Raw genomic sequence first — 21,979 nt, 5'->3', positions numbered from 1 at the left:
CACACACACATTCACACGAACACACACACTTACTCTTGCGCACACAAACAGACACCACAGCGCCCCAGCGTGACACTCACAGAATCCATCATGGATATTAGCAGGGGGTTCGATCTCTCCCGTGTTTACGTTTCATCGTTCTCTCATCATTCCCCGGGATCCCCATTCCTGCCGTCAGATGTCCTGATGTTCTGTGGCTGACAGCCTCCATCCACCAGAGAGAAAGCAGAAGCACTATCGATCCCTGCTTTGCGTTCCCATTGATTTACCTGCAGGCAGCACTTTCCGGGTCTTATGGATTCAATAGGATGCCATTCGGCCTGTAATAAAGACCACCTACAACAAACAAAAACATTTTGACTGCTCACTGTGCTCATTTTGACTGCTCATTTACATTCGTAATGATGTCTGATGGAAAAATATTTACAAACATGGTCTCTTGAGTAACGCAGCTCCAAAATGCATGTGTTTCAGCCTAGCTCAGTGCTTTCTGTGGTGGTGGGGCAGCCAGTGGAAAATACGGAGCGTAGGGGTTGGTAATGTTCTCTAGTTGCACCGTGATTGGCTCAGTGTTCGGTCACACATGGGGACACTACATCACCGCCAAATCTACGGGGAGAGCTCGAAATGAACTGTTTCACTGCCAGACAAGGCTCCGCTGAAGGCCAGGTGTAGCAGTGCTAAGGTGTTGGGACTGCTGTTGGGACACTGCTGTTGGGACAGCTTTATGTAGGCCCTAACAGTTTGTGGGCACCGTTTTTCACCGTTATAGTGCAATTAATGTATTGTTTAGTGTTGTGTTGTGTTGTGTTGTGTTGTGTTGTGGCTTTGCTGGCATGCATCCCAACATTTTTTGGGGGGGGTTTACATGCTAAAATCGGCACTGAACATGAAACATTCTGAATAATCCATTTCCTCTCCAACAACATTCTCCCACTCAGAATTCTACTCGGATGAAGTTATTGACCAATGTGTTTATTTTATTCCTGTATCTGACTTTCGATGTTCCGTTTTTCGCAATAAACTTGTTTCAGTGGACCATAGCTTTGGCCTTGGCTGAACAGACAGCACAGTCTGAGGCTTGTGTTTTCAAAAGCATGGTTGGCTGAATATATTCCAGAAAGAGTTTTCATGCTCTTTCATTTGCATTTTATGTTTCACACTGTTGCGCAGGTTTATCCCTCTTTCATTTGTTACTGTTGAGTGTACCTCATTTTGTTTCCATAACTGCATGTCCAACGGCAGTTTACCAAACCAAACACAGGCTATATCGTTCAGTATCCGTTCTTCCGTACTCTGATTCTCAGCACCCTCGTGTAGAGTATTTCTCGAAACTATGAATAGCTTAGCTTGCAGACTCATAACGAGCGAGGGAGGCGTTGATAAGACAACGATGACAGAAGTCTCGTGAGGCTCAAATACGTTTTGCATTCGTTAATTAGCGAGTTTCCTAGAGATTAATTCCCTCTCCGTGTCCCATGTGCAGAACTTGTCAAGATGAGAGGGATTGTTCTATTCGCCGCCTCTCAAGATCACCAGTCACAGCCATGCTGGCACATATCCGTCATCCCAGGGCCGCTATGCGACTCCCTCCCTCCGCTCAGCACTGCTAATAGCAGCGGATTACTGAAGACTGTAGATGAAAAGGCTTTCATTCCCCACAGAGACGTGTGTGTGTGTGTGTGTGTGTGTGTGTGTGTGTGTGTGTGTGTGTGTGTGTGTGTGTGTGTGTGTGTGTGTGTGTGTGTGTGTGTGTGTGTGTGTGTGTGTGTGTGTGTGTGTGTGTGTGTGTGTGTGCACATGGCAGACTTGGTTGTCCTGTTGAACTGAAACTGCTGTGCTGGGATACACGCAGGAGATAAGAGGACGTCTTTTCTTTCAGCATCCCCTCCCTACACCTCATTAGCAAACAAGGCTTCCAGGGGACATCAAAGGCGTAACCATCACACACAAAAAAAAACGCATCCCGATTCCCAAGGATTTTTATCATCTAAATTTAGATTCTAAAACCGCTGTTGAATTGACGCGGTTTTCAGAAGGGGATGATAATAGGATTTTTCACTTTCGATCATCACTCTGTAGCTCTGTTTTCCTCAAATCTTTGGTGGCTGTTTGAAGTTGCGGGAAGCGATGCAACTGCTTAAAGCCACACTGTCTGTCTGTCTGGTGTCTTTGAATTGAGCCACCAGCTTCAGGACTTTTTGACGTCTTTAGAACAGAAAGCTGCAGTTGTTGTTGTATGTTTTGCCTACGTCAAGTAGCCCATTAGGGGAATATTACGATTCTTGACAAAAAGTCGGAAATTGTTTTTCAGACTTCGTTGAAAAGTAGGGAGGTCTCCTCTTGATGTTACCTCAGTCTAGTGGCTGAGTCTGGGTGCAGTCGGAAGAATGGCCAACTAATGAATTCATGACACCGTCGTGACAGGATCCATTTGTTACCTGGCCTTGAAACGTTTGGCCCGATGGTGTCTTTTTAGTAGAATCTCTTGCGGGGCACAGCGCTTGCCAGTGCAATTTAAGATTAGGAGAGAGGGAGAGAAAATAAGTTGTTCCTCATTGGGGGCATGTGAGGTTAGGCATGTCCTTTTGTGATCCCGAAAAAGCTGTTTTCGGATCTCTGATTCGACCTGTATCCTCCTCTCCCTTGTGCTCGGGTTCCTTGTGAGCTGTGCCCACTTACGTGGCAGAGATGAGATAATTAGCCAGCCATGTGAGGCAATGATACTACTCTTACGGGAACAAAGTCTGTAAATTACTGGGAAGAAATAATTTGCTGTCCTTTTGGTCCGCTTCATTTATCCTCTAGCTTTGTAGTTTGTAGCACACTAAGTTCTTATGCCAACTCATTATTACAGAAATGTATTCCGAAAGCTCCTTTGAACAACCAAACTCTTCACTTTTATCGTGCTTGTGTGAAGGGCAGTTCTTTTGAACTAACTTAATAAAAGTGAGAGCAAAAAGTAACTGGCTATAACGTCTTGCTTAGTTGGTCTAATACAATAGACCATAATTCCTTTCTATCTGGTCTGTCACATCATTCCATTGAAATCAATAGAAAGTTCACCACTAGCAAGGAAGTTTTTTTTGTCGTGCTCAAATCATTTGTCACCCTCTGCGACTCATTTGGAGACTTTCTTGTGACATCTGGCCCTTGGCTGAGCTTTAAAAAGATACTGCATGGGGCTGAGCTACGGCACAATTTAGCCGAAACCATCCTGTTACCTCTGAGTTTGAATGCTAGTCCATGTTGCGCTCGTTCACGTGGAAACATGAGTGATGATGCTACGTTGACATCTACTAACTCCCAATATTCTCCTATCCTATTCTGTGAGTGCGCCATGTTTAATCACCTCATCGATCTCCATAAGTACATTAGTGACATCATTTCAGTTGATGATCACCCGCCATCCTACAGTGATCAGTCTGTATTGATTGATGATTATTCATATTAGATCAGCTACCCTATGGAGTTTGTTAACTGCTGGAGTGTAGCCACTTGCAGAGGATGATGTGATTCAGCTAGACATGTTGTGTGCACTCGAATAGGTAGGCTAGATCTCTAGGAATATCTCTAAATGATCATTCCAAGTCCATTTAGGATTTTTAATAAGCAGAAGCCTGAATGTTTAGAGTGAGACACCCCACTCAACAGAAGTTTGACCCACATATGTGTAGTTTCCCGCTACCCTACCTGTCTAGGCCTACATCCTGTGCAACTGCGCCTGTCATGGCTCAGTGAACTATCATTTACCATAGGACCTAAAGGGCACTTCAGGCTGAGCACAGTATGTAACCTCAGATTTACTAAAGACTCTTCAGATCCCTGAGCTCCCGTACATACTATACCCTCTGACTCAGCAAATACCTTATAGGAAGATAAGGGACTCCTGCTTGGTTATAGAGTCTATAGAGGTACGCGGGGGAGAGGAGGGGAGCAGACGGCATTAAGGAGTTGTGAGAGAGGGAGATACAGTAAATACTGCAGAGGTTTTGCAGTTTGACTCAGCAGATACTCTTCTCAGAGAGAAATGGGGTTGGATGGGGAGAGAGAGGGAACTGAGAAATGGGGTTAGATGGGGAGAGAGAGGGAACTGAGTAATGGGGTTGGATAGGGAGAGAGAGGGAACTGAGTAATGGGGTTAGATGGGGAGAGAGAGGGAACTGAGTAATGGGTTTGGATAGGGAGAGAAGGGGAACTGAGAAATGGGGTTGGATGGGGAGAGAGAAGGAACTGAGAAATGGGGTTGGATGGGGAAAGAGAGGGAACTGAGAAATGGGGTTATATGGGGAGAGAGAGGGAACTGAGAAATGGGGTTATATGGGGAGAGAGAGGGAACTGAGAAATGGGGTTCGATGGGGAGAGAGAGGGAACTGAGAAATGGGGTTGGATGGGGAGAGAGAGGGAACTGAGAAATGGCGTTGGATGGGGAGAGAGAGGGAACTGAGAAATGGCGTTGGATAGGGAGAGAGAGGGAACTGAGAAATGGGGTTGGATGGGGAGAGAGGAGGAACTAAGAAAGGGTGGTTGGAGCAAAGAAAGAGGTGGGTAATATTCTGTAAAGTCAGAAAAGGAAAACATACTGTTGCCTCTGTATAATTTGGGGAAAGAATCTGAGGGAGCAAGATAAGATATTGCTTGTAAAGGCTTTACATATAAAAGGCTTCTTGTATACGTTTATCCCTTATAAACAATATCTTCTCTGAGTACGGTTACATGCACACAATACTGGTATTATTGTGAATGGTCAGATTAATATAATAGTTCAATTAAAATGTTTACATGCTCTGCAAGAAGAACAATTTTCCTAATAATCCTGTTTACATGGATACATCTGAAATCAGGCTACCTGATGGCTCTTTGATAAACACAGAAAATTGCCAATCAAAATAAACGTTCTACCACATGTTATTTTTGAGAAGAATATTTGATTCTGAGTTCGGACATATACATTTTGTATGTGAAAACTACACTGAGCAAAAATATAAACGCAACATGTAAGGTGTTGGTCCCATGTTTCATGAACTGAAATAAAAGATCCCAGAAATGTTCTATATGCACAAAATGCTTATTTTGATCAACTTTTGTGCACATCCCTGTTAGTGAACATCCTTTACCAAGATAATCCATCCACTTAACAGGTGTGGCTTATCAAGAAGCAGATTAAGCAGCATGATCATTACCTTGTGCTGGCCACTCAAGAATGTGCAGTATTGTCACAAAAACCAATGCCACAGATGTCAACATTTTTAAGGGAGTGTGCAATTGGCATGCTGACTGCAGGAATGTCCACCAGAGCTGTTACCAGAGAATTTAATGTTAATTTCTCTACCATAAGCCGCCTCCAACAGCGTTTTAGAGAATGTGACAGTAGGTCCGACCGGCCTCACAACCACAGACCACTTATAACCACGCCAGTCCGGGACCTCCACATCCGGATCCTTCACCTGCAAGATCCTCTGAGACCAGCCACACGCACAGCTGATGAACATGGGACCAACATTTTACATGTTAATTTTACATGTTCAGTATATTTTTTACCACGCATAATGCTGAAATAATCGCTGGAATTTTGTCACTCTAAACTGGAACTTTTTCCTCATGTAGTCTCACAGCCGCATCTTTTTCTGTTCTTTGCTGTAAAATGGACAATAAAGTTGCATTATATTCCATTGGGACTCGCAAATTGATTACCAGAGCCAAAAATAATAGTTTGAAGTATTTTTGAGGAAGTTTGGGCTTGTCGTGCAGCATTGCTAACATTGTTTTGGCTGTTTACATTCATGAATTTTGACGATGCTTATACTCTAACTCGTCGCCGTGGCAGAAGTAAATAATGGATTCTTGTGGATTCTGTCACCATGGCCTTCAGACAACTCAGGTAAGGGTAATTCGACCCAAATATAGATTTGACCTGAACTATCCCTTTAAGTGACATTTGAGCTGCTGTCAGGGTGATGGTGACAGAAGGGTGTTGTAAACACCTGAATGATTTAGGTACAGAGGACAAAAGCAGAACTCTGCACAGCATCCACGCTCCAAACACATTTACAGCTCAGTGTGATGGTTTCTCTGGAGCTTAGTGTGATGGTTTCTCTGGAGCTTAGTGTGATGGTTTCTCTGGAGCTCAGTGTGATGGTTTCTCTGGAGCTCAGTGTGATGGTTTCTCTGGAGCTCAGTGTGATGGTTTCTCTGGAGCTCAGTGTGATGGTTTCTCTGGAGCTCAGTGTGGTGGTTGTGTCTCCACTGGAATACTTAGGTCAGCCTGACATATCTAGGTACAGCATGTTGCTCTAACTTACTACCTCTACATCACAGCAGCACTATCAGTCACCAAACAAGGGACCGCTTCTTAACATGCAGTCACCTCCTCACAGGTCTAGGAACAGAGGGCGAACAGAGCAACAGGGAGGGGACAACAACAGCAGCAGCAACAGCACTAGCACCTTTTCAAAGGTCTGAGAACAGTGGGAGAGTGTCAGTGAGCTTAGAATAACAGCAGCAGCACCTTTTCACAGGTCTGAGAACAGTGGGAGAGTGTCAGTGAGCTTAGAATAACAGCAGCAGCAGCAGCACCTTTTCACAGGTCTGAGAACAGTGGGAGAGCATTGGGGAGGGAACAACAGGGCCAGCCCTAGGCATAAGCAGCATAAGCGACCGCTTAGGGTCCCGCACTTTTTTGGGGGGGGTGGGGGGGGACTCAGTCGTGGTCTCAACTTACTTTTGAGAGTTTGAATAGTAGAATACACAAGGTGTAGTTTCCAAATTTGGTTGTGCATCAGCAGTTTTTCTCTTGTAATGTCAGTCACTCAATTAGACCATGTCAGCTAAGATTTTTTTAGATTGGTAAGTTAGTCTAGCCAGCTATCTAAATGTGTACTAATCATGGTCAAATTATCGACTGGGCATGTAGGGCACATGCCCAGGGGCCCTCACCTCCAGGGGGCCCCCATTGATTTTGTTAGTCACTCTCTCTCAGATATCATAATATAGTTTAAGTCATAGCACAATGTGTAGAATTGCAGGAAATGAACTCGAAACATTTTTTTTCTCTGCACCTTCAAGAGTGGGGCCACTAAAATGTTTTCCTGCTAGGTGGGGGGGGGGGGGGGGGGGGGGGGGGCAACACATTTTCACTTAGGGCCCACAAAATGGTAGGGTCGGCCCTGGGGATCAACAACATAGGAATAGAATTAACAACAGCAACAGCAGAAGCTTTTCACCGGTCTGAGATCAGTAGCACAGCATGTTGGGAAGGAGAGTTGGGAAGACTGGCTGGGTTTGTAATTGGAGGCTGACCGGGGGGGAGTGACAGTGTCATCAGATCCGCTCCAGGAGTTTGGCAAACACGGCGTATCTGCAGCTGACTGTGATGCCAAATAAACGGCCGCCGCTTTCATCTGCATGGCCCGGTGTGTACAGCGGTTAGAGCGAGAGAACGAGATCGAGAGAGAACGAGAGAACGAGAGAGAAAGAAAACGAGAGAGAGAGAAATAACGAGAGAGAGAACGAGAGAGAGAATGAGAGAGAGAGCGAGAGAGAGAGACTGTCATCTCATTATCAGATCCTGGAGATGAGTCAGCCATGGAGAGACGGGATGACCGTTGACCTTGTCTGCACACACACACACACACACACACACACACACACACACACACACACACACACACACACACACACACACACACACACACACACACACACACACACACACACACACACACACACACACACAGACACACTGTCAGTCGCACACACACATCCACAGTGAAGTATAAGTACCAAGGACCCGTGAGTCAGCCGTCAATACGTTTGTGTGTCATCGACATCAATACGTCTCACACACATGCAAACACATCACACGCACTCTGTTGACCTGCAACCTACAAACGCACACACAAACGCACGCTGCCAAACTTGCACAGACCGTTAAGGTCGAATAGAAGAGGGTAGATCTGCTGGTGTAGCGTTGTTCAGCTGTGCGCCATCCAAAAACATCCTCCCTGCGCCTCAGAGCCCTGGCAACAGCCGCCTTGATGTACTGTGTGTGTGAGTGAAAGAGAGAAATTGATATGTGAGATGAATACAAGAGAGAAGTAGAAACATACAGGGAGCGAAGCCAATAATTATTGATACATCAAGCAGGGGACTTATAAAGGTGAAAGAAAGAATGGGACGGAGTGAAAAGGAAAGAGAAAAAATAGATTACGTTAATATACTCATGACCTTCACTGGGACAATGGACAGAAAACAGGAATTTCCCCTCTTCTGCTCTTTCCTGTCCAGGTTATTTCTGGCCTTGACCTATGGGGATACACGTCTATACACACACACACACACACACACACACACACACACACACACACACACACACACACACACACACACACACACACACACACACACACACACACACACACACACACACACACACACACACACACACACACACACACACACTTACAGTAATACTCCTCAAAACGACTGACCGAGATTAAACCCCGCAGTACGTGGTGTGTATAGCCTACTTTAAGTAGTATCACCGTTGTATTCTAATGTAAAAGGAAAGAAAAAATCTCCTCCTCTTTCTAAATCACAGAGCAGGGGCAACAGACACGTTTTTTCCCTTTGAACCAAACCAAAGCCTTCAGATAAACTGAATGAACAAACGGACCGTATTCATTAATGAAGAAGGTTCATCCAAGAGTAATATGCTAACCGTGTATTATTTCATTATGTCAAGGCAGTTCTGTAAAAAGACATTTTGAATTCCACCACAATGTTTTTAAGTGCTTTTTAATGAACTAAATACCATCCCTGGCCACCGTTAGCTAGACAAACTGGCTCTTGGGGTGTGTGTGTGTGTGTGTGTGTGTGTGTGTGTGTGTGTGTGTGTGTGTGTGTGTGTGTGTGTGTGTGTGTGTGTGTGTGTGTGTGTGTGTGTGTGTGTGTGTGTGTGTGTGTGTGTGTGTGTGTGTGTGTGTGTGTGTGTCGATATGAGACCCTCCATGGCCAGTTTGATTAATGACTTGAGGAAAACAGGCTGTGTGGCATCATAACAACAACAATTAAAAAAGCAATTTCCCAGAAGCCTTGTGTGTCCCCAAGCGACAGTGAGAGAGTGGTGGAGTTGGTTTTTATCTTCTCCAGAATAAACGGGGGGGGGGGGGGGGGGGGGGCAGAGAGACAGAGAGAGACTTTAGAGAGGAACAGTGGTTTGGAAAGAGGAAAAAGAGAAAAAGCATTTGGTGGAAAAGCAATTTTTTTATAGAGGGTTGAAGGAACGATTGAGAAAATACAACGTAGAGAGTTTAATGGTGTGGCTAAAAATGAGCAAAGAGATTAGGTGTCCTTGGAGAGAGAACAGGAGGGATGGATAGAATGAGAGATAGGAAAAAGAGGTTGCGAGAAAAAGGCGTGTCCGTGGAGATTACAGAAACAAATTTAAGAATGACCGGAATAACGGCTTCTGTCAGAAACACCCTTGTGCTTCTGTTTTCATGTCACCCTGCCATTTTGTGTCAGACAGACAGGCTTCATTGTCTCTAAGTGGGGGTGCGGATCGAGGCCCTCACTCAGTAGCATTGGCTCTATGGGAGATTGTGTGGTTGGTGTGGAAACTGGCGGTCTTTCATCTACCTGTCAGTCACGCGGAACACTTCATTACGTTGTGAAGGGGGTGATGATGAAATGAATGAGCCGTTTTCCATGCCTGGAGAAAAGCAGTTACGCTTTGCTCATTTGTTAAGTTCTCCGTCTGCCTTCCAGTCAGTTTAAGCTCAGTTAAAGAGAGCATTTTTGTCATAATTTCTTAGCTAGTTCTCATTCGGTATGGAGAAAATGTGGTTTATATATAGGCTAGCATATCGAGTTCTAGATATCTCGCTTTGAACAAGATCAGCATCAGATACACATACATGGACAGTGGACATACACCACACACACACACACACACACACACACACACACACACACACACACACACACACACACACACACACACACACACACACACACACACACACACACACACACACACACACACACACACACACACACACACACACACATTCCAAGTAGCCTAGATCACTCATCATATTTATCACTTTGTTTTATGTGCTGTTCAGTAAGTGGTTAGCAAATAGATATGAGCTATTTGGCAGAATGGCCAATTCAGACATTGATTAGCCCAGAGGAGAGCAAAAAAAATGATTTCCCTCCCAAAATTAGGGTCAATAATTGATTTAGCTCCTTCCAGCGAGTACTTTGTAGCTATTTACGTCAGCAACAAACACGCAGAAAACCTCTCTGTTGTCTCCTGGGGAATATTTGTCACAAACAGCAGGGGACAATGCTCTTTCCCATAATGCATTTGGATTATTTCTCTGCAATACCACCGCCACCCTCCTCCCTCTGTCGCTCATCTCCACCATTGGCCTAATTATAGTCATGAATTAAGCATTGTTTGGCAAACGGAAAGGAGAAACCTTTTCAGGGAGAGACGCTCACCACTTCTTAAATGTCACTGTCTCTCGCAGTAGTTGGGTCGGGCTGTACCGTAGGGACGGGATATGGAGTCTGTCCCATTTACGCCACTCTCAGTCCTTACTGTCGTGCTGCACAAACCTAGTTCGATTTTATGGGAACGCACAAACTTATTTTTTGATTTTTAATTTAACACGTAATATCATATCGACATTACTGTGACATTTTACATATCCTAGTATCCTAATGAATACCAAAATACCGACCCATGACGCTGGCGTTGCAAGGGCCGTGCTCTACCAATTGAGCCACACAGGACCATGATTCATGGCCTCATGTTCTCTCTTTCTATTTTTTCCTCTCTTCCAGAAAGTTCTCTCCAAAGGCCAGTTTTGAGACTGGACAGTGATGATGTCCATGCAAAGTAAGTATTTTGTTAAGGACTCGCTGGCATCGTTTAATCTGCAAAGATCGTCCTTGATTAACCAAAGTTTGGAGCACGGTGCTGCTGTACCCTAGAAACACACTGGCAACCGTCCACTCAGTGTCCCTTCGGAGTGGCTGAGCATAAATATAGTGTCTTGAGGGAAACAACAGACCACTGGCTCTCAGTCAATCAATCACACTATTTTTATGGCCCGTTTTACGTATCCACTCTGTCACAAGGTTAATCCAGGGTCTAGGATTGTGAAAAGTGATAATTAGACGCTATGTCACTCTTCCAACATGTCCCCCCCTCTCTCTCTGTCTCTCTCTCTCTCTCTCTCTCTGCTCTCTCTATCTCTCTCTCGCTTCGCTCTCTTCTCTCTCTTTCTTTCGCTCTCACTTCCCTCTCTCCCGCGCCTCCCAGTGAACGAGGCAGAGGGCTCGGTGAAGGTGGCCGAGTGGCAGCAGACATACTACGCCCACGACTCGGGCATCCAATCAGGCGCCACCACCGTGCGAGATGACGAGGGCACAGAGTACAGCGCCAAGAAGTATGCCGTCACCAACACGTTGGTGGAAAACCCTACAGGTATAAGTTATCTCTCTATCTCTCTCTCTCCCTTTCTCTCGTATTCCCACTTCCCCCTCTCTCTTCCCATCCCCCCCTTTCTCTCTCATTCCGTTGTTCCCTCTCGCTCTACTTCTCTTTCAGTCTCTCTACATCTCTTTCTCTTTCTGTACAAATAGGTCAACACTTACTCATTCAATGTCATAACCATGCTGTGATTCACTCACTCGCTCATAGGCCATCACAAACGTACACAGGCCAGTTTGGACTGGCTTCATGTCTTAAAATAGGCATGGTTCTTCTTCTGAAAAACTAGGTACTCACTGACCTCTAGAACCTCTTTCAAAATATCCCTAGTTTGAAACACTATCTATGGATAAATCTATCCACGTATCCGTTGATCTTCCCCTCCTCCTCCCTTTCTCCTCCCTCTCTCATCCCTCTCTCGTCCCTCTCTCCCTCCAGAGGTGGAGGCCCAGTACACCCTGACGCGGGCCCAGCGAGTGAGAGCGGCCATGTTCCCAGAGACCCTGGTGGAGGGCGAGGCGGTGCTGTCCACTCAGACTGACCCGGGTCAGCAGACCAACGTCCAGCGGCTAGCTGAGCCCTCGCAGCTCCTCAAGACCGCAATCGTCCACCTCATTAACTACCAGGATGACGCCGAGCTGGCCACTCGCGCCGTGCCCGAGCTCACCAAGCTGCTGGCCGACGATGATGCGGTAACTAATATCTAAGAGTTTAAAAAAAACGTAACTTTGTTATAAATCCCATTTTCACAAAGCACAGGTGTTAACACATGAATGCATTAAACAACACTATTTCCAACGTGCTCCTATTAAAAGTCAATCAATATTAAGAGGTTAGTGATGCAGCTAATCAGTAGTGGAAAAAGTACTCAAGTAAAATTTTCTATCAAGATACCTTGATAGAAAATGACTCAAGTAAAAGTGAAAGTCACCCAGTAAAATACTACTTCAGTAAAAGTCTACAAGTATTTGGTTTTAAATATACTTAAGTATCAAAAGTAAATGTAGTTGCTAAAATATAAGTCAAGGGTCACACTCCAACAATCAGACATCATTTACAGGGATGTTCTCTTGATAAGTGTGCAAATTGGACCATTTTCTGGGAAAATTTATGGAGTAAAAAGTATCTCATTTATTTAGGAATGTAGTGAAGTAAAAGGAAAAGTTGTCAAAAATATAAATAGTAAAGTACAGATACCCCCCAAAAACTACTTAAGCAGTACTTTAAAGTATTTTATACCGCTGCAGCTAATCAAATAGAAAATATGGCCTTTGATTTCTAGATTAAAGACCTTCCAATGGATGACCTTGTCTCCCCCCCCCCCCCCCCACCCCCCAACAGCCTCTTGCTGCCTGCTGGGAGCAATCTTTGATCAAACTCAATTACACTGTTTAAACAAATAGGCTGATTTGGAAATTATTCAGCCAGTGACTATTGTAAGAGAAAAGTGTGTACTGTGTGTATCTAATGTACAATGCCTTCAGAAAGTATTCAAACCCCATTACTTAAAATTGATTAAATTGCTATGTTTTGTAATGTCAGTGGAATTATGTTTTTAGAAATGTGTACAAACTAATTAAAAAATGAAAAGCTGAAACGTCTTAAATCAATAATTATTCAACCACTTTGTTACGGCAAGCCTACATTAATTCTGTAGAAAAACGTAGCTTAACAACTCACGTAAGTTGCATGGACTCACTCTGTGTGCAATAATCGTGTTGATCATGATTTGTGAATGACTACCGCATCTCTGTACCCCACACATACAATTATCTGTAAGGTCCCTCAGTAGAGCAGTTGAATTTCAAACACAGATTCAACCACATCGATCACTCCACCCATCGACCACGGAGGAGCATGCTCTCGCTGCCCCGAAAGATGATATTCTGCCCAAACTCTATATACCATTGGCTTTCAAATCTTGTTCCTGCAGCTACCCATTTAATTTGGGAAACCAAGTGAAATCTGTTCCGGAACATCAATAGTAACATGTTTTCGCAAACATAACATATTTCACTAAACTGTGGACAGCCCGTCTGCTCGCTCAGGAAAGGAATAAAGGCGAGAGCGGAGGAGATGGAAATGCATGATGGTGAGATATTCTGTATAGCTGAAGGTAATGTGACTCTCAATTAATTATGAAAATATTTCCCTATTAGTAGCCTATTTAAAATCAGGCTAAGTGTAAACCACCCTGCATAAACAATGAACCAAGATGTTGTCATATAGGGTCAGAACTTCTGTGAAATAGCACAGTTACAAATAGAAATCAAACTGGATGGACATCAGAAATAGAGGAAGGACTGAGAACAAACGGGAGAGAGCTATTGTGGGGTAGACTGTGTCTGTGAAATGTGTATAAGATGAATGAATTGAAGGTAGAAGCCGAAGTGTTTATTAGTTTACTCCAATTGGGGGGATCGGTGGTAGGGTGTGTGGGGAATAATAATAAAGGTATATTCTTTAAAAAAACGTACGTATGTCTATATAGGTATGTGTATGTATATATGTGTAAATGTATGCATGCGTGTATGGATATATATATTTACCCCAAAAATATATGGCGGATTGGAAATGATGCAGACAATTACATTGATGGAAGCAACATTCTTTCCGCAATATTAAGCTGATCCACCCCTTAAAAGAAATAAATAAATGAACCAAGAGCATCACTTAGGGCTGGCTATACGTTCTCTCCAAGACTAATGGATAGAAATTTTGGAGAGTGGCATAAGGTAACCAGTCCACCCAGTATGTATAATAATACGGTCCACACTCAAAGGCGATTATTCAAATGTGTTTAATTTTGGAGCATAAACTAGACCAATTATGTACCAAGACATCTTGAATCAGTGTTTCTTATGTTTTTCTGCCATGCGTAATATGCGCTAGGCTATGTGTTGTATCACGGCACAATCATCTTTTTTCTTCTTTTTTTCCCTTTTTTCTCGGGCTTGGGCTCATAGCCTATGCGGAAGCTATAATATGCATATGAGTGTTTTGAATTAATCATCACCGTAGAAAGGCTGTCCATTTTGTTGTGTTTGTTGTGAAAGGCTTTCAAACAACATCCACAACAATCGTGTTTTACACTGTTTCAACCTGCTGTTGAACTTCTTAGTTCAAACTGATCATCACAGTGAGGTGAGTTTTTAAAGTACGATAGGCCGACTGTTTTGATGATAAGTGTTTGATGTGCTTTTCGAAGCATTTTCATGGATGTCAGAGTGGTTAGAGGGACAATAGAGCCCTGAGTACCAGGCCATTAGGCCCTGATGGTAGATGGCAAATTGGGTACTACCAAAGCATGTCCAGAGTGCATAAAAGGAGATTAATGTGACTCAACAGTCACATGGAATTTTACTGTGGTCTTGACTCATGTAATATGGTTACTGCAACAGCCCAAGTCCTTCCTAGCTCAGTTGTCAGAGAGGAAGGAAACCACTCAGGGATTTCACGATGAGGCCAATGGTGGTTTAATGGCTGTGATAAGAGAAAACTGAGGATGGATCAACAACATTGTAGTTACTCCACAATACTAACCTAATTGACAAAGTGAAAATAAGGAAGCCTGTACAGAATACAAGTATTCCAAAACATGCATCCTGTTTGCAACAAGCCACTACTAAAGTAATACTGCAAAAAATGTGTCAACGCAATTCACTTTTTGTCCTGAATACAAAGTGTTATGTTTGAGGCAAATCCAATACAACACATTACTGAGTACCAATCTCCATATTCTCAAGAATAGTGGTGGCTGCATCATGTTATGGGTATGCTTGTAATCATTAAGGACTGGGGAGTTTTTCAGGATAAAAAATAAACGGAATGGCGCTAAGCACAGGCAAAATCCTAGAGGAAAACCTGGTTCAGTCTGCCTTCCACCAGACACTGGGAGATGAATTCACAATTCAGCAGGACAATAACCCAAAACACAAGGCCAAATCTACACTGCAGTTTCTTACCAAGAAGACAGTGAATGTTCCTGAGTGGACGAGTTGCAGTTTTGACTTAAATCTACTTGGAAATCTATAGCAAGACCTGAAAATGGTTGTCTAGCAATGATCAACATTCAATTTCACAGAGCTTGAAGAATTTTGAAAAGAATAATGGGCAAATGTTACACATTCCAGGTGTGGAAAGCCCTTAGAGACTTACCCAGAAAGACTCAAAGCCGTAATCGCTCCCAAGGGTCTAGAAAGTATGTAAATTAGATAAATGTGCAAACCTTTCTAAAAACATGTTTTCACTTTGTCACTAAGGGGTATTGTGTGTAGCTAGGTGAGAAAAATGTTTATATTTAATCACGGTTTATTTCAGGCCATAACACAACAAAATGTGGAATAAGTCAACTGGTATGAATACTTTCTGAAGGTACTGTGTCTCTTGTACTATAGAAGTACTATTATGTCCTTAATAGTGACATTGACTCTGTCACTGTTGTGTGCTGTCCCTCCTCACACTTGCGCACCGTCCTGCTGACTAGCATTGATCCAGTTCCATGCTTGACTAGCTACTAGCTCTCTGTGGCTCTGGCTGTGCTTGTCAAGGTCGTGACTGAGCCAGTTAGATTGGACACAGATTAGGACTACCCCTGAAACAAATCCTCTCTAGGTTGATATTGTCATTTAACATAATTTCAGGTGTCCTTAAGTGATTCAGTGTACAACATTGCTTGAGTTGAGGCCTATGTGGTCAGTTCTGATTGCGATTGAAAGTCATGATGGACCCAGTCCTGCTCTGTCTTCTACTCACAATTCAAACTCAAGTCGTGGTCTGTTCCTAAATCTTGTTATCAATGACCATATTCAATGTACCCACGAATTGCTGAAGTGCAACGTTTAAAAAAAGCCATAATCCTAAAGAAATGTGCAGACCTAATAATGGGTCCCAACCCAATGCCACCATTTTGCATGCGCAGAAATGGACAAATATACAACGTCTTATTCCCCACAGGTGGTGGTCAACAAGGCGGCCATGATCGTGAACCAGCTGACGCGGAAAGAGGCGTCTCGACGGGTGCTGATGCAGTCCCCCCAGATGGTGGCGGCGGTGGTGCGGGCCATGCAGAACACGGGAGACATGGAGACAGCCCGTTGTGCTGCCAGCGTCCTCCACAGCCTGTCCCACCAGAGAGAGGGCCTGCTCGCCATCTTCAAGTCCGGGGGCGTCCCCGCCCTGGTTCGCATGCTCAGGTAGGAGAGGAGGGAGGGATTAGTGGGTGGATGGAGGGATGTTGAGGGGTAGATGACAGTGGATAGATAGAGGGAGGGAAGTGTCGACAGATGTTTGGATAGATTGTTGGGAAATGATTTGATGTGAAGGAGTAGGTATGGATCGTAGATATGAGGATCGGTAGATGTTTGGATGCTTTTGGACTTGTTGGATGGATGGATGGATGGATAGAGTGATGAATTTATATTTTTATAGGCATTGTAGGTTGGTGGTTTGATGGGGAGTGAATTAATGAAAGAAAGAGAGAGAAAAAGCAAGGGGGTGAAAGAGAGACAAATAGATACTTGTAAGGTGGAATTCAGTGTTAGAAATAAAGGGATTTAGGCACACACTGATCTGGCCTGTCTCTGCATCTGCAGTTGTGTACGTGCTGTGTGTGTTCATTTGTGTATGTGTGAAAGCATGGGCGTGTGTAAGTGTGTGTGTGTATGTGTGCGTGCGTGCGTGCATGCTTATGTGTGTGTATCCAATCCACCATGTCCACTTTTGCCTGAAGGCTAACATATTAGCATATCACATTATTACCCATCAGAAATGAGGTGTCATCCTGTGCTCATTAACTTGGCCAAACTGGTTTGCACATCATTTCAACCTGACCACCAGGCTCATTTTAACCTCACGATAAGTGGCAGCCATTTTACATAGTCATTTCTCAGCCAGAGTCCCTTTATCTCTGTTCACACAGTATAAACCCTGTATAACAGTCTAGGAGGCACCAGACAGAGACTAAATTAAGACATTTAATTAATTCAGAAACAAAATTCAGATAAATACAAATGGAAGAACCTCCCTGTACAAGACTGTCAAATAGGGACTTAGATGCAGATTCATGAAAGAGAAATATGTTTTTTTTTAATGATACAAAGAGCAGCAAGGGCACATTTAAAAAAACAAATTAAAGCAAATGAAATTCAGAGGGAACTAATTGGGAAAAGAAAGGTCATGCTAATTTCTCTCATACCTCCCTCTCTTCATCTGGTCTCTGCCTCTCTATTTCCCTCCCTCTCCCCTCCCTCCCTGCTTCCCTCCCCTCCACCTCCCCTCTTCCCTCAGTTCTCCCATGGAGTCAGTGCTGTTCTATGCCATCACCACCCTCCACAACCTGCTACTGCACCAGGAGGGAGCCAAGATGGCGGTGCGCCTGGCCGACGGCCTGCAGAGGATGGTGCCCCTGCTGAAAAAGAGCAACCCCAAGTTCCTGGCCATCACCACTGACTGCCTGCAGCTGCTCTCCTATGGAAACCAGGAGAGCAAGGTGCGTGGTGGGTGGGGGGTCTTTAACGTGTATGCATGGGGATCATCATATTTGGCATAGTGGTATTGGCACGGACTACCTGCATCTCTCGAATGCAGCCAGGGGAGAGTGTGTGTGTGTGTGTGTGTTTTGGCGTGTATGCGTGTGGATAATGCTTGAGACATCATATTGGCATAGTGGTATTGGCACGGACTACCTGCATCTCTTCACTGCAGTCAGGGGAGAGAGAGAGTGTGTGTGTGTGTGTGTGTGTGTGTGTGTGTGTGTGTGTGTGTGTGTGTGTGTGTGTGTGTGTGTGTGTGTGTGTGTGTGTGTGTGTGTGTGTGTGTACTTGCAGTGTGTGTATGTGTGTACTTGCAGGTCTGGATTATGCGTGATCCCTTTTAGTGCCACCTGCAGCTGCACAGCAGGGGAGCAAGGGTGTATATGCACGTGACGTGTGTGTGTGTGTGTGTGTGTGTGTGTGTGTGTGTGTGTGTGTGTGTGTGTGTGTGTGTGTGTGTGTGTGTGTGTGTGTACATGAACACAAACACGTACACTGTACATGGCCTTACCACTGGCTGCCTTCAGTTGCATTGCTACAGAGTTTGGACATTACATTACATTGTATTATGAATTGTCTCAAATATGATTGTTAGAATAATAATACTAGTGTCTTTAATACCCTGTATTACATCAGTAATATACTGAATATTAAGTGAATATAATTCAATGAAATACACATACTGCTATTATTATTCAAACAATCATATTTGAGACAATTCATAATGCAATTTCCAAACTCTGTAACGATATTTCATTGTATATGACAGTGTTTTTTCATTGTTATTCCTCTCAGCTTATCATCCTAGCCAACGGGGGCCCCGAGGGGCTGGTCTTCATCATGAGGAACTATAATTATGAGAAATTGCTGTGGACCACCAGCCGTGTGCTCAAAGTTCTCTCAGTGTGCCCTAGCAACAAGCCCGCCATAGTGGAAGCTGGTGAGTGTGTGTGTGTGTGTGTTTTTGGGGTGGGTGTGTGTCCGTATGTATGTGTGTGTCTGTGTGTGTGTTTTGTCTCATCCTATCCATAAAGGAGCCATCTTTAACTTCCTCTCTCATCCTTCCAGGGGGCATGCAGGCCCTGGGACAGCACCTGACTGGCTCCAGCCAGCGCCTCACACAGAACTGCCTCTGGACCCTGAGGAACCTGTCTGATGCTGCCACTAAACAGGTCAGGAAACCATAGAGTCCATTTTGAATCAGCATAGACCGTACCATAGGCTAATAAAGACCAATGACTGTATATCTATAAAGACCAATGACTGTATATACAGTATGAATGAACAAAGTCATCGATCACGTGACACCATTTATTCCTATGTGAAGACTCCAAATCACATTGAAGCCAAATTCAGTTGGTTAAGATGGCGTCTTATGGGGACGTACCATGCACAGTTTGAGCTACTCCAGGAAGTGACGTTGCAGGCAAACTCCGTGCTGCCCCATTTCGTTGAGTAACTCAAGTTGAAAGCCGACCAGGGTACTGCTGGCTGCCATTCGCAACTAAACTATCCTTATAACTTCTTCTGTGTGCGATTTTAAGACCATCGGTACAAGGACATATATCTGGTGTATTAGAAAGGCAGCTGTTGGTGGCATGATTGTCTTCAAAAATGTGAAGATTGGCCATGTAGAGGGTCATTCTTTCATTCACTATAATGGGAGATCCTGTTTTCTGCTAACAATCCTGTGGTCGGCCTTGAAATTCTTTGGTTTCAAAGAGGCAGTCGTTCTCCTCTGATGAAGACAGTACCATCATGTTCTACAGAGACAGTAACATAGTTGGAGTTCTACAGTAAAACATATAATGAACAAACAAAGGACTCGACCCGCCTCTCTCTCTGTCTGTAGGAGGGTCTGGATGGCCTGCTGCAGGTGTTAGTGGGACAGCTGGGTTCGGACGACGTCAACATGCTGACGTGCGCCACGGGGATCCTGTCCAACCTCACCTGCAACAACTCCCGCAACAAGGCCCTGGTCACGCAGTGCGGCGGCGTCGAGGCGCTCATCCACGCCGTGCTGCGGGCAGGAGAAAAGGAGGATGTGGCCGAGCCCGCCGTCTGCGCCCTGCGCCACCTGACATCACGCCACCAGGACGCCGAGCTGGCCCAGAATGCTGTGCGGCTGCATTATGGTATTCCTGCCATTGTCAAGCTGCTGGGGCAGCCCCACTACTGGCCTGTGGTGAAGGTGAGGGCGGAGATAGTTGGTTGGGGAGGGGATGGGATGGGAGTGGGGAAGAGGTGAGAAAAAGGTATACTGTGCTTGTTTTGTCTGTCTCATTGTTTTGTCTGGCTGGTAGCTCCATTACTGAACTTTGGCTAAGTTGAAGGTGAGGGGTGAAAGATCAAAGAGTGAAGTTTGCAGGCTGGTTGTGGTTGTTTTGTCTGACCAGTTGATCTTTTGTTTATTGTTTTGTCTGGCTTGAGTGTTCAGTTGTTTTGTTTGGCTGGCTGTTTTGTCTTTGTGATTGTTTTGTTTACCTAAATAACCGGTTGTGGTACATCCATTTATTTATGTGTCTAAATCCAGCAGCTGCAGTCAGTCTCTAATGATTCCTCATTTAACGGGTGCTTGAGTGAGGTTAAAATCATTACATACAGCCACCACTCATTGTCCCCTTCTTTGCAATGTGTGATGCACTGTACATATTAATACTTTTTTTTAAACTTGATTTGGAAACTACATGGTTGTACTATTTAGGGCTCTGTTCAGTTCGCATTGCGGAAGTTCAGGTTAACAGCGTTATTGAATGTTCCCACTTTAGTGGAGACTTTATTCATAGTAAACACTGCATATGTCGGCCCAATCGGAAGTGACCTTTACATTTCTACTGTGGAATCTGTAACGCTTCAGCGAGACATATTGAATAGAACCCTTCATTTAGTTGGAACTGTTGTTTGGAAATGGTAGTACTTTAATAAAGGATTACTTTGAAATGAAAGCAGGTCAGAGGGGATGTTTTGGGGAAAGTGAGACCTGCATATGGGAAGAAGTTGTTCACTGTGGGAGATGTAGTGCAGGCAGGGTACTGGGCTGTACCCCGAGGCAGGGCACAGGACGTGCTTCCCATAATCCCGCTGGGTTGCTCTGGAGACCATTCGGCTGCCTCGGACAACACCCACTGGCTCCCACTGTCCCCTCTCTGGCTTTTTGTTTTTGGAGAAAACGAGGGAGGGAGGGAGTGAGAGAGAGAAAAAACACAAAGGTTAAGTCAAATAGAAATGGCTAATTTGGGTGAGAGAGAGAGAGAGAGAGAAAAAGGGCTGCTCACAGGCAGTAGTGTATCATGCTTCACACAACAACGTCACCGTGGAACAATGATAACATCGTCTGGGAGTTGCAAGGCCTTCGATGTCATTCTTTAGCAATGACAACAAGATTGGTTGGATTTTTCTCTGAATCCAGTGGCGACCTTATAAATTCATATCAATGTGTTATTGTCGTCTGTTTCGTCGGGGGAATAGTGCACACCCATCTTTGACAGCAGGTGGATTTAAGGATAGCAAGAGAGTCAAATGCTCAACTTGCCAGAATAACCACTCTCACAACGAAATAAATCAAGCTAAAATGTCAGCCTAGTATGAGGGTAAACCCATGTTTAACATTATTAGCTATGCTATTGATATACAGTAGATATAGTAAAAGGATAGTAGGCCTAATAGTAATATCAATAGTAATACAGTATAGCAATAGTTGGATACTAATAATATCAATGGTACGTTATCTTTGTTTTAATGTCATCTTTGCTTTATGAGTGGTAGTTTTCCTCTCTTGTGATCTAGACAGTCAACTAGTATGATAAGGAAGGTTACGTTCCCTTCCCCCTCCAACCCCGCGCTGCAGTCTCTGATCTGGTTCGCTCTGGTTCGCTCCCAGCAAGCAGCATCCTTGAAGCACGCTTGAGTTCGTGCCAATCGGATCAGAACACTTCAATGG

The 21,979-nt window shown here is 44.3% G+C and overlaps 1 protein-coding gene across 4 annotated transcripts in view; it reads left to right on the top strand.

The window, feature by feature from the left end:
* The window catches only part of LOC129828833 (junction plakoglobin-like), a 65,338-nt gene that overhangs the window by 31,806 nt on the left and 11,553 nt on the right, over positions 1-21,979 (top strand). For all 4 annotated transcript variants that reach the window (XM_055890076.1, XM_055890083.1, XM_055890100.1 and 1 more), the window contains 8 exons: positions 10,855-10,909; positions 11,336-11,500; positions 11,945-12,198; positions 16,463-16,701; positions 17,795-17,996; positions 18,835-18,979; positions 19,108-19,211; positions 19,892-20,230. In XM_055890076.1, the coding sequence (XP_055746051.1) occupies positions 10,894-10,909; positions 11,336-11,500; positions 11,945-12,198; positions 16,463-16,701; positions 17,795-17,996; positions 18,835-18,979; positions 19,108-19,211; positions 19,892-20,230 (1,464 nt within the window). In that variant the 5' untranslated portion in view covers positions 10,855-10,893. The remainder of the gene's footprint in view (positions 1-10,854; positions 10,910-11,335; positions 11,501-11,944; positions 12,199-16,462; positions 16,702-17,794; positions 17,997-18,834; positions 18,980-19,107; positions 19,212-19,891; positions 20,231-21,979) is intronic.

The sequence above is a fragment of the Salvelinus fontinalis genome, chromosome 2 (genome assembly GCF_029448725.1).
Source record: "Salvelinus fontinalis isolate EN_2023a chromosome 2, ASM2944872v1, whole genome shotgun sequence".
Lineage (NCBI taxonomy): Eukaryota > Metazoa > Chordata > Actinopteri > Salmoniformes > Salmonidae > Salvelinus > Salvelinus fontinalis.
This window is presented reverse-complemented; position numbering and strand designations above follow the sequence as displayed.